The 12480-nt window shown below is 39.5% G+C and overlaps 1 protein-coding gene across 4 annotated transcripts in view; it reads left to right on the forward strand.

Moving 5' to 3' along the window:
• The window catches only part of LOC18423405 (polyadenylate-binding protein 3), a 29343-nt gene extending 16863 nt beyond the window's left edge, over positions 1-12480 (forward strand). The window contains exons 4-7 of one of the 4 annotated variants that reach the window (XR_016053376.1): positions 7751-8290; positions 11446-11637; positions 11733-11860; positions 12013-12480. Coding sequence is in view for 2 of the 4 variants with exons in the window: in XM_006828007.4 (XP_006828070.1) it covers positions 11446-11637; positions 11733-11860; positions 12058-12106 (369 nt within the window). In the remaining 2 variants the exon portion in view is untranslated. The remainder of the gene's footprint in view (positions 1-7750; positions 8291-11445; positions 11638-11732; positions 11861-12012) is intronic. The other 3 variants (XR_016053375.1, XM_011628296.3, XM_006828007.4) reach the window with 3 other exon arrangements.

Here is a 12480-nt window from a genome sequence, read left to right on the forward strand (position 1 = left end):
CTCTCATAATAGTGTAATATTAATTGGTTCAAATGAATTCACGTTAAGGATTTTCATGATATTTTAAATGTATGATATTGCTGCTTTTTGATTTTTAAAGAAGTTCAAGAGATAATTTAACTATAAGTAGACCTACCTGGTACGCCGGTAGGTATTAAGTGGACTGTTCCGGTACACCGGTGAGGTATGATTGGACTTGCAGGGATTAAGTGGACCTATCCGGTACACCGCTAGGAATTAAGTAGACTCATTCGGTACGCTGGTGAGGTATGATTGGACCTGTAGGTGTTAAGTGGACCTATCCGGTATGCTTGTAGGGATTAAGTGGACTCATACGGTACGCCGGTGAGGTATGATTGGACCTACAGGGATTAAGTGGACCTATCCAGGATGCTGGTGGGGTATATAGGTGACTTACTTGGGACGTTAGTAGGGTATTTTGTGAAATCTATTGAATTATGCATTTCTGTCAAAGTGTTTGTATGCAGCTCAATCCTTGGGATTATATTAAATTGTGTGTTTTTGAACTTAAAACTGTTCTTATGTATGTTCCTCTTCGTATTGTTTTAATATGTATTCTTTTAAAAATTATTACATTTTCCAATTATGAATTTAGGATAATGACGGTCACTTATTGAGTAGTTAAGCTTATCAAACTGTTGTGAATTCTTTTCAGAGTAATGGCAGCCTTATCATACGTTGTACAATAGGAGTAGCTTGGGAGAAATTGTAATCAGGATCAAATATTTTTGTAGCGTTTGTTCTATCAAAATTGTAAATGTATGAAGCTTCATGTTAACATAAGTTGAAAGTGTGCTTTGCACAGTTGGGAAACTTGACCTTCCTTTTAATATTAGTTGTGAGTAGATCTTGTACAAATTTTTAGAAATGGAAAAATCCGTTTTGGTGCAATACATAAGTAGAAATTTCGAGTATTGTTTTATATATATATAGTATAGGAATAGCCTGTCGCACCTCAAGAATATTAGTACACTTGGGGTGTGACATAAATACTCTAAATCTTCCTCCCATAGACCTAGCCTATCCTACCTCCTTTGGTCCTCATATCATGCCCATGCCCTCCTACTCAGTATAGGAAACATCAGTCTTTCCTAGACCTTGCTGAACCTTAATCTTAGCTAGATAGCCCACTGAGGCTTGGCCATACTTGTATAAGAAGTTACCACTTGGTCCTATGTCAGTTTTGGTATTGGCACATGTCGTCCCTTGGGTGCAGTGTTTCAAAAAGCGCTAGGCGGCACCTACGTGGTCGGGGACGTCCAGGCCGCCCAGCGCTTAGGCGGGCGCCCAGAACCTGGGCGGCTCAGTAGAAAATATTCTTTTTTTGGGTTTTCTCTATTTAAAATAGCCTCTAATGGGTTTTACGTTTCAAATGAACCTAAAACCCACAATTTTTCCCCATTAGTATTAAAAAATGACCCAAAAATACCCTCAAGGAGCCGCATTTCAGCCCTTGGGTGGGGCGCAAGTCCTTGGCGGCCGCCTAGGCACTGGGCGGTCCGCTTTTTGAAACTATGCTTGGGAGCTCGCTTTGACCTCAGCCATGTCAACCGAAATGGATTGGACCTGTGACTCTCATTCAAACTGGCTCTAAGATCGACCAAACTGTTAGTTTTCTTTATATCTAGTCAGCTACCAATGCAACTATCCTTTCAACGTGGTTGCATTGCTTGCTGACTGCAAATGAAGAGATCCCTACTTTAAAGATTATATATAGTCCTATGCTAAATATATTCTTAGAGGTTGGAAGTGAGATCCCCAAGAGGTTCAGATTGAGATCTCATAAGGTTTGGATTGAGATCTCCAAAAGGTTGAGGCTAAGATCCTTGACATTTGGGGATATCGATTCCCAGCATATGCATTGTATGGACGACACTCTCCACCAGAGGGATTTTATAGTCTTTCCCGATTCCCTGCTCTTGATTCTGATCCTTCTGCCAATCATGCTTGTGATATTGACAACTGTGCTGCTACCTTTGAGCCCTCTAGTGGCATCCTCCTTGGCAGAAGCATTAGCAATGGTGTTGGCATCCCGCTAGATGTGCCTGAATCTGACTCAGAGTGGCCTGCAATGGTGATAGATGTTGTCAAATAGATGGTCTAATCCCCTCAGGCATTGTTTCTTTAGAAGCCTAGATCATGTCATTTTTTAAAGTACATTCAATTATTAGAGAGTTGCCCCAAGAATGTTCTATCCTCTTCAATCCTTTGAGCAAGGCAACCGATTTGGTCATTGTTGAGTTGACAACTCTCATGCACCCTTAGAAGTATTCTAGAGTAGAATCCTAGGCATCTTTAAAGATGCCTCAATACCAGCAGGGTTTGGGTTTCCGATAGAATATCCATCAGCATTTTGCTTGATGGAAGTGTGGTCTCCATAAACGCAATCTTGGGGTCTGGTCTCAGATGAACGGAAGGATGGTTTTCCAATTCGTCTAAAAGTCCACTAATGAGAAGGGCTCGAGGACAGGGATGCCTTTGGCCTAGAAGATGGTGAAGTACCTGATATGCTCGATGGTTCCCCGATGATAGCTACCTTTCCTTCAAAGGTTCTGCTATTTCTCGCAAGCCAAGTATCCAAATAGTGGCTAGCCCTGAGGCTCTCCATAAAAATAAGCCCACTGAAAGGTACGACAGAGAGTTAAAGGCCTGGAAGAGTCTTTGGACTGAGTTCAAAGACCCAACACCATTCAAAAGATTGTAGTAGGTCAGCCCACATATGCCTAGTGACTTGGCAGTGGAGAAACAGGTATTTCTTTGCGGCTGTTTGGGTGGGTGAAATTCTCCCCTATGCAGGTTTTCTGCTGTGAGACCCCTATTGGATAGCTCTATCCAGTGTGTGTGTGTTGGGGGGGGGGGGGCGGCGGGCTGGTGGTGAGTAACCTGTAGAAGGACAAGATTGAGAAGAAATCCAAGTTGGCAGTTACATATACAAACTTGTCTTGTCCTCCATGAGGTTGTTGGGAAGATCAAAACATCCCCCAGAGGGCTGTAATTTCTCGAGATTCTGAGTCTTTCAGAGGCCTCCTGGGTATGGGATTCCACATTGTAACCCCTCCAATCTCATCATAGCAGTAGTTTATGGTAGAATTTGCGAAGTTACCACTCATAAGATATTGGGGACTGGGTTGCGTAGTTTGTTATCTTTTATCTGTAAGTCCTTTGAGAATCTCGTTCTGCTTCCACTCTTGATCCTATATACTCCCTGCTAATGAACACTCCTAAGCGCGAGATGCTCTAGCAGTCCTAATTGCCTTCGGGAACCAGCCTGGGTGATACAAGCCATATTTGTGGCGGATTACAGATTGCCAAAGCTGGTCTTGCTCTATAGCAATCCATCGCCTCCACCTTCCTAAAAGGATTCTATTACAGTCTCCGATTTATGTATCCAAGTCACCTAAGCTTTTTGGGTTTGTGGACCTTGTTCCAGGTTGCTGGATGAAATTTATGTGATTCACCTGCACTTTAGTAGAGGAAATCCCAAATCATATGTTGGCATGTGGTATAAGGACATTTGGAAAATGGGTTTTCTAAGATTGCTTTGATAAGGGTGCTAACCCAAAAGAGATTTCATGATGCCAGCCTACATTCAAATCTTTCTACTATTGGGTCTCACAACTGCTTCCATGGTTTCCCTAGGTAGAGACGGGGTCTGATGTTATTCGATGGGATTGCATCAACTCGACGTCATAACCTCTTTAATAGATTATGAGCCAGTTGATATTCCACTTTAGTGGATACTTCAAAACATTTGAAGTAGAGCCACGATGCGTCTACTTGTTGGGTTGACGCTCACAGAAGACGAGTGTGTCACCTGCATACTGAAGGTGGGTAATTTCAGGGCCATTCTAAAGAGATTTGAATCCTCTGACGGTGCTCTGTTGGAACAATCTTGAGATTGATTGGCTAAACACTCCTGCTACAATCAAGGAGAAAGCGGACAAGGATTCCTTCTGCCTTAGTCCTTCAGGATGGAGACCAGAAAAGAAGGGGGAGGAAATGCAACCGTTCATTGAAATGCAACCCTTCATCCACCTCCATTTTTCTCCTAAGCCCATTTTAAGTTGGACCCTTTCCAAAATGAACCAGTAGATATGCTCTTAAGCCTTCTCCTAGTCTAGTTTGATAACTAGCCCCACTTTAGTTTGAGGAAGTGATATTGTCCATGACTTCTTAAGCTGAGAGGGCAGAACTTCAGTTAAGAATTTGTATGAGCTATTTGGTCAGCTGATAGGGCGGAAATCCTTAAACCCTTTGGCATCTTCCCTATTGGGAATCAAGGTGATGAGGTGTTCATGGCCTCGTGGAATCTCCCTCAGTTAAGTTTATTGAAGAAAGCGAAGATATCAGGTGCTAAGGTATGTCAACATCTCTTTGAAAAAGGCGATTGGGACACCATCTGGCCTAAGGGCCTTGTTCTGGCCTAGCTTGATTATCGCCCGAAGTTTCTTGTTCTCCGAGAAAGGCCTTTCTAGCCAACAGGCCTTCTCTCTTGGTAAGGACAAAAAGGTTTGGTTGTCCATCTGAAGTCTGGTCGTGATACAAGCAGAGAATGGTTTTTTAAAAAATCTCATTATAGCCCTATTAATCTCATGCTGCCTTTCAAAAATCCTATTTCTAACTTTGCTATCGGTTATGATGTCAGCTTTGCCCCTATGGTTTGCGATCTTATGGAAGAAAGTAGTACTTTGTTACCCAGTTTCAGCCATTTTACCCTCGACCTTTGTTACCAAAACGTCTCCTCTTGCTTGAGAGTCGTTTGAAATCTGTCTCATCTCCATCCTCTTCTCTATCTGCTTGGTTTAGGTCCTAGATTCTTCAAAGAGGTCTAGATCGCTAATTTCTCTCAAAGATTTCCATGATGTTTGTGAAGTTTACTGGAAGTCCTGCTCCACTGCTGCAGGGACTGTTTCACCACAACCTATTCTTCTCGCTAATCTTCTTGGTGAGACTTGAATCTCCAAGATCTCTGTTTTTTTTCAATACCGACCTTCATGCCTAGGAAGACGTCGGTGACCATCATGACCTAGTAAGTTACCCTGGATTGTTGGGCATAAACTGTGTAATCATGTTCCCTCTAGTGAGCCCGTCTGTTCATTGATTTTCTTTTATACTCACACCATTCATTCGATGGAGTGGGAATCTGTCCACCTCATGGTGGTCCTTGATGTTTGAACCTGTAGTCATGTTTGCCCATTGGACATACATATCCATTGCCTTCACTTTATCATTTTCTACATAATATTAAAATTATAATATTCAGTGTTTCAAAATTCAGAAGGCACTGCCTAGGCAGTCAAGGGTCCCGGCCGCCTAGGTAGGAGCTTCATGGGTGAGGTGCCCCAAACGGAATCTAGGGGTGTGTAGGTTTGGGTTTGATACCAAATCCCTCTAATTTTTATTTTTTTTGGAAACAAAACTGAATTAGCTTTTTTTGTTTGTTTTTGTTGTGCATACATATTATTCATGTTTGTTGTGTAAGTGTTTATCATTTGTAATTAACTTGTGAGTTTGATATTTGAATTATTAGAAATACAGAATATTGAAACTTGTGCAAACTTGAAACAAAACAATTCGTCATGCATCATTAATTATTTGAACCATAGGCCTCATTAGGTCTAATGGATTAAATATCCGATTATAGAAACAAAGCTAGGTCTCATAAGACATGTGACTCCACTCCCGAGTCCCGTAAGAACCATACTGTACATCATCTTGATCATCACTATACTCTGCATCTGATGCAGAGCCATCATCCTTAGATTCACGTCCCTCCTTAACATTATGCTCTTCATCCTCTATCTCCTTTGAGGCGTCGTCTTGCACCATATTGTTTGTCTTCAAGCTTTTCTTTGAAGATCTAGTGGTTTGCACAAGGCTTGTTGTGGTTCCTACAGCTTCACAAACTTGGCCCCAACTCAAGTGCTATCCAGAGAATATGTGATCTCTTCAGCATTGAACAGCCACTGACTAAAATCATCTATATCTCTCACAGCAATGAGGTCATCGTTTATTCTCTTTGGTCAAGTTTGTTTCTCATTTTCACTTGGAGCTGTTAGATAATGCATGAATGTGTGATCTTGAAATAATTCTGAAAGTTATGGCATATGAGTCCTGATAGGGCAATGTGAATTTAGAAATCACCAACTCAAATGAGCTAACGCTATGCTTGCTACCCGATATTCTACATATCAGATTCAAGTTAGCAGCACTAAAAGGAATTACTACTTGGTGGATATCTTCAGTTTTAGCATACTCGACCCCAATCTTCTTTCTTGATGCAGTTCTCTCTCGCTTTAGCATTAATTGGTAGTTTCATAAAATCCAATGGCCCCCTTGTGTGAAGGTTATTTTGACCGAACCCTGCAACCCCTTAACTCTTGTTGAGCCCACCTTTGCTTGCCTTTCTTGCCACAATGGTCATATTCTTCCTCTCCAAACACTTTCACTGACCTGACAATCTCCTATTATTTATTCTTTTTGTCTTCTATATTTTTTTGGTCTGCCTATAAATGTGCTAACATTATTCTGACATTGGTTGTTGTACACTCGCATATGACTACATTACCTCTAATAATGTTCAAATATTTCTTTTCTCGATATTTACTGGCTTTATAACTACTACAAAAATTCATGGAACCTTATTTTATTTTTTAATCGGCCAGACATGCATTTTTCCAACCGGGTCATTTAGTTTATTTGAACCGGAAGATGACCTACTCACCAAAAGCAGTAAATTAATATTCAAACCTGAAAATTTCACAAAACCAAACCCCAATTTTTTTGCACCTATCCGAGGGCTTATTTCTACCCTTGGGAGAGGAGTTGAGGGCACCCGCCTTTGGCCAAGTCTCTACGTGGTGCCTAGGCCACTTAGGCAGGCACGTTGAGGGACCCTGCCCAAGGTGCACTGCCATACCAAGCGGGATGATTTAAAACAATAGTATTTCATGTTTTAAGCTTCATGGAAGCTCACTACCTTCCTCAAATCATTGATTGTTCCTTCCTTTTTGATTTATCCTACTGACCATGTGTAATTACTCCATCACATTGAACTTCTGTGGTTAACATAGCGTATAGGATCACTTCCAGCATGCAACATAAGGAAAGCAAGAAGAGCCAATAATTTTTTTTTTATCAAGATAGCATATAGCAATGATTCCTCACTGGAACATAAGGAAAGCAAGAAGGCCCAATAATTTTTGTAGTACCTAAAAATGTTCTTGTTTGTCATTTTCCAATTAGGGGCAACTATTAGGCTGACTGGTTCTTCCTCCACAAGGAAAGCGTAAATCACATAGGCACAAGGAAACAACAGTGTTGGAAAGATAACATGAATTGCACCAAGTTAGATTAGAACATCATCTTTCAATCAACATTAATTTTCATTTCTCGTGTTTTGGCTACTTTTCACTTTCTTGGCTATTCATCTACTTAGTTGCAAAGTGACACTGCATCTTCTATAGCAAGATAATTATATTTGTATGAGACATTAGGTTAACAAATTAGATTCACCTGTTTTGCTTTTATATATTTACGTCTTTACTCTTGGTGTGCTCGCTTTTAAGCATGTGACCATGGTTCTACAGATTAGAAGCATTTCTTTTAACATGTATGTGTTGACCAGCATATTGTTAAATGCTATTGCATCTTTGCTCTTGGTTCACATGCTTTCAAGTTTAAGACTCTATAGTCATATTTTGATTAGATGTCTCCAAAATGGTCGCAGGGTCCATTTCTTCAATATTGGTGTAGAGAATGGAATTGTAGTGAAATTGAGGATGGAATGAAGATATGTGCCTGAGAGAAATGATCCTAAGAAAATCTTCTCAGAATTTTCCGCTTGGAAAACTGTAGCAAAAAGCCCACAGAGGGCCAAGGCAAAAAATAGAAAGCTAGTAAGAAATCGTAAGAGGGAATAAATAAAAAAAGGAATGAAAAAAAAAATGATGCAAAAAAGAAAAGAAAAGAAAAGTCAAAATGAGAAAAAAAGTTGAGAAAAAAGTGATTGTGTAAGAAATGCAAGAAGGAAAAAAAAAGAAAAAAAAAGAAAGAAGATTTCTCAGACAGGTGTAAAGTATGAATCCAAGGTCACACTCTGGTTCTATAATTTTGATTTATTTTAATAACCTGGAAGTGCCTCAGCTCTGCCTTGTAGCTTGAAGTATGAGCCATTTCTTGAGGTTCAAAAAGCAGAAAACTGAGTTGCGGGTAGAGTTGAATAAGAGTGATCATTGAAGTTTGGTTGCCACTTACCCACTTGCACTTGGTGAGAGGTTCTCAAAGATTTGCTTGCAAAGTATATTGTTTATTTTCTTATCAGAAAAAAATATAGTGTTCACTTTTTTTTATAAGAAGCAAACTCCGCATTTGATATTGTGATTGCAGATAGTGGTGATTCAATGAAGGTTTGTCCATTTTATGCTTTATAATATTAATACGCTATTTTCTGATGCAAATACCTTGAACTATACAGTCTATGATCTTGATGATATATGCCTTAGAAGTCATAGGCTGTCATCTTTGGTCTTGCCTTTTATGGGGCTTACAGATTGCGAGTATAGAGTTTCTTAACTTATTTTTGTCCAGTTCATTGGCAAGAGTTTAGGTCTCTGTACTATGGTAGTTTGGTAATCAGGAAAATGCTTGTTTCCTGAATTAATCAATCTTAAGCAAAATAAGTTTTTAGGGGGGAGAAAAAAGGATTGTGAAGGAGGGATCTTTGCTAGAGATAGAATGAACCAAAGGTCTTTCTAGGTTAACCTGTGCACATTATGTTATTTATGTACTGGTTTGCTGTGACATTGAGATAAGTGCAGTCTTTGGCAGTCCAATTACTAATTTATCAGACGATAGACTATGACGTGCTCAGGATGTTCGTTGCTACATTATAGAGAAAATTGGTAGAACATGGGATTTGACCTTGTAAAATGCGAGGGATCATTGCATGTAAATATGACTTGATTAATGCTTGACATTTGATTTTGGGAGCATCATCTTTACCTAATTTCTTATGCTAAATCTTATTGTGTTTATGAAAGTGAGCTTTTAGGGACTGCTAGGATGTAGTATTAAATGCTTTCACTTGAAATTTGTTTGGCTTATCAGATTTGGGTGATTAGATTGTGGTGCTATGATGTTTATCTCTATGATATGTTAGTTACGGTTTTAATACAAGTTTACTTGCCATATTTTCTTCTTTGAAGTAGAATTTATAGTATGGAAGTGTTCGTCGTCATTGTTTGATTGTGGGGTTTAAGTTGAAAATTAAGCCAGAAAGTGCTGATTCTCTCCTCATGGTTAGAAAATCAATTGTAGCATATATGTTCTACTCATGAGGATTTTAGTACTGCCATCCTTTCAAATGCTTAAAAATGTCGCTGAAACAAAATGCTATGTGCATGTGTCCTTTCTGCTTTGCATAAGCATTACTGAACTACAGCAGTTGATCTGCTTCCCCGTTGTTCTCTTGTAGGAAACGAAATCCCTAGAATATCAAATTCTGAGCAGTATTGTTTTACTTAGGCAAGGAATATTGATTCTTTATGGGGCATGGTTTACCTGGTTGTGTGTAGTAATTTTTGGGAGGGAGATATGGTTATTGTTCTTGCTGAGCAAGCGATCCTCATGTTGTATCGTTCTATTTATTTTTTGTGCTGAGACTTTATTGTATTGCTTTTCATGTTCATTTGGTTTTGACATATTTATTTGCGTCTTTGGAGCATTTTACATTTAGAACAGACTCCACAAAGGTATTTGGTTAATGGTTTTTCTTATGTCTCTGGTGGATGTGCTGGGAGGTATATGTTCACGAACATGGAATCGGAGATGACACACATAACCATCATATATTTTGTGTTAGGTTGCCTACTGTATCATTATCTTAATTTAGCAGCAGGAGTCTGAATAGAAACCTGGTGGATCATCCACTGTAAAAGGCTTCTTTGATTGAATTGGGTTAATTTTTACAGCAAAGTGCTATCTGAGCATTTCTTTTTCTACCATTTTCCTTTTTGAGCTTATGCCATCTAAGCTTTTCTCAGAGTTCCATGTGAAAGGATTTCTTGGTTTTCAATGAAGCCTAAATCGATTGGATTTTAGGAAAACAAGGAAAGCAAAATAGATATAAACGTTTAAAACTATAAAATGCATTAAAAAATTTGTCCAACTTCATTTAGCTGGTTTAATTAGTTAAAACTGCCCGGTCCTACTGACCAAAACGAGCTGAATATTAAACCTGGTTTTTACCATGGACCATCGAGGCACCGGTTGGCAGTTCAATCGGTGGACCACCTATTAGGTCTAGTGTTGATAACTAGCCTAAGTGGATTCATGATAGTAATAATTTTCCCTTTTGATAGAGAAAATGCTTCGAGAACATTTTCATTTTTTTGGAAATGAGTTTTACAAAATTTTTTTCTGGAATTGGAGTAATTTTTTGAATTGCATTTCCAGAAACGTTTTTATGAATTTAGGCTTGATGAATTTAAATGACTGGTGAAAAGATTGTGAAGGATTCAGGGGATGAGTTAAACACGAGATTTGAGTAGCTCATAAACTTTGGTGCAATTATCATCGAGGTACATAACATGGCAAGTAGTGATGCTTTTGGCGGATTTTGATCGCGAAGTTTTGTTGACCTTTATTGGGTATGTTTACTTGCATGGTACTTTGGGTTATCATCTACATTCAAGACTCATTAAGTATTTTGTTCGTATTAACTCTGGAGATAAAGGGTGATGCACTCAACGCCTTTATAAAAGGTATTTTGCCAAAAGTAGGCTGAGTTTTTTAAGTATAATTTGTTTCATATTGAAAAGTATCGGTAGACACCCGGGTGACAGTGAGCTTGATAATAAGATGGCAAATATGTGGGCACGATTGACTGTTGTAATCAGTGAAGGCAGGTGGTGTGTTGGGTGTGAATATGATACACAGGTGGTGTGTTAGGTATGATATGAGAGGCATTTTCCTTGCTTGAATTTGTCCTAATTCAAATTGTTGTTATTGTTTGTTTTTTTTTCTCTTTTTGAATAAGTGATAAATATATCAACTACTAGTTTATGGATTATAAAAAGCCCATGAGATGTGGAGAGTGGCATCCCACATGTCGGGTGCTTAGAAACATGTTTAAAACCAAAAACGAAAGAGGAACCATGGCTTAGAGAAGAGAGAAATAGTGAGGAATTGCGAGGGGTAGAGAGATGAGAAGAGGGAAGATACAGTAAAGAAAGAGCGAAAGAGATGGGGCAGGGTTGGGGAAAGAGAAAATGGCAGAATTTGGATGGAGAGAGAGAGAGAGAGAGAGAGTTGTTTTAGTGGCACTGGAAAAATGTACTGCATGTTTGTATTTAGTTTTGTATTTAGTGAAGGCCTCTTTTATTTCATGGTTTTTGTTGCTTATAGTATGTGTAATTGCGTTAGGTTGATTACTCGTGCACTCCAGAAGAAGTCCAGCAGCACTTTCAGTCCTGTGGGACCGTAAACCGAGTTACGATCCTGACAGACAAGTTTGGTCAACCAAAGGGCTTTGCGTACGTTGAGTTTGTGGAATTGGAAGCTGTTCAGAATGCTCTCCTTCTAAACGAGTCTGAACTACATGGTCGTCAATTGAAAGTAGGTCAACCAATTCAAGAGACCTTTGGCTTCTATTCTTTTATATGAATTAGAACTCAGTCGCATTCTGAGGATGGCTGGCACGTGCATTGCAGGTGTTGGCAAAAAGAACCAATGTTCCTGGAATGAAGCAGTTCCGTCCTCGACGCTTCAATCCATATCTTGCTTACCGGTCCCGGAGGCCATATATGCCTCCATATTTCTACTCACCATATGGATATGGGTATGTAGTTAGCAAGTGTTTTCATGTATGCAAGCGAGAGAGAGAGAGAGAGAGAGAGAGAGAGAGAGGACATGGGTATGTAGTTTGCAAGTGTTTTCATGTATTCATGAGAGAGAGAGAGGTTCACTGAGTGAGCTGCTTTGATGTTGCAGGAAAGTTCCTAGAGGTTCACTGAGTGAGCTGCTTTGATGTTGCAGGAAAGTTCCTAGATTCAGGAGACCAATGCGTTACAGGCCCTACTTTTGAGGCGGCCTAGGGCAGATCATTGTGTTTATCCTTTCATAAAGGACTGGTGACATGATATTGTTGCTAGAGCGGATTTCTTAGGGCTTGGTGGATACAGCTTGCTTGGATTTTGAAGCTACCACCTTGTGTCAGCCATACCTCTATTCTGTAGATGACTATGGACTAGTTATGCATTCTTTTACAACCTAACCGAGGCCTTGATAAATAGAGTGAACTCCCAGAAATGGCTTGCTTTTATAATCAGTACTAAGTCTTGTTAATTTGGTGGGTCTATAGTCTATAACAAGATAGGAAGACCCCCTAAACGGATTTGTATCTTTTTAAAAGTGAAAGGAAAAAAAAAAGAGAAGGGATAGAGTTGGTGGTTCCCATGA

The sequence above is a fragment of the Amborella trichopoda genome, chromosome 4 (genome assembly GCF_054954075.1).
Source record: "Amborella trichopoda isolate Santa Cruz 75 chromosome 4, AtrichopodaSantaCruz75HAP2 v2.0, whole genome shotgun sequence".
NCBI classification, from domain to species: domain Eukaryota; kingdom Viridiplantae; phylum Streptophyta; class Magnoliopsida; order Amborellales; family Amborellaceae; genus Amborella; species Amborella trichopoda.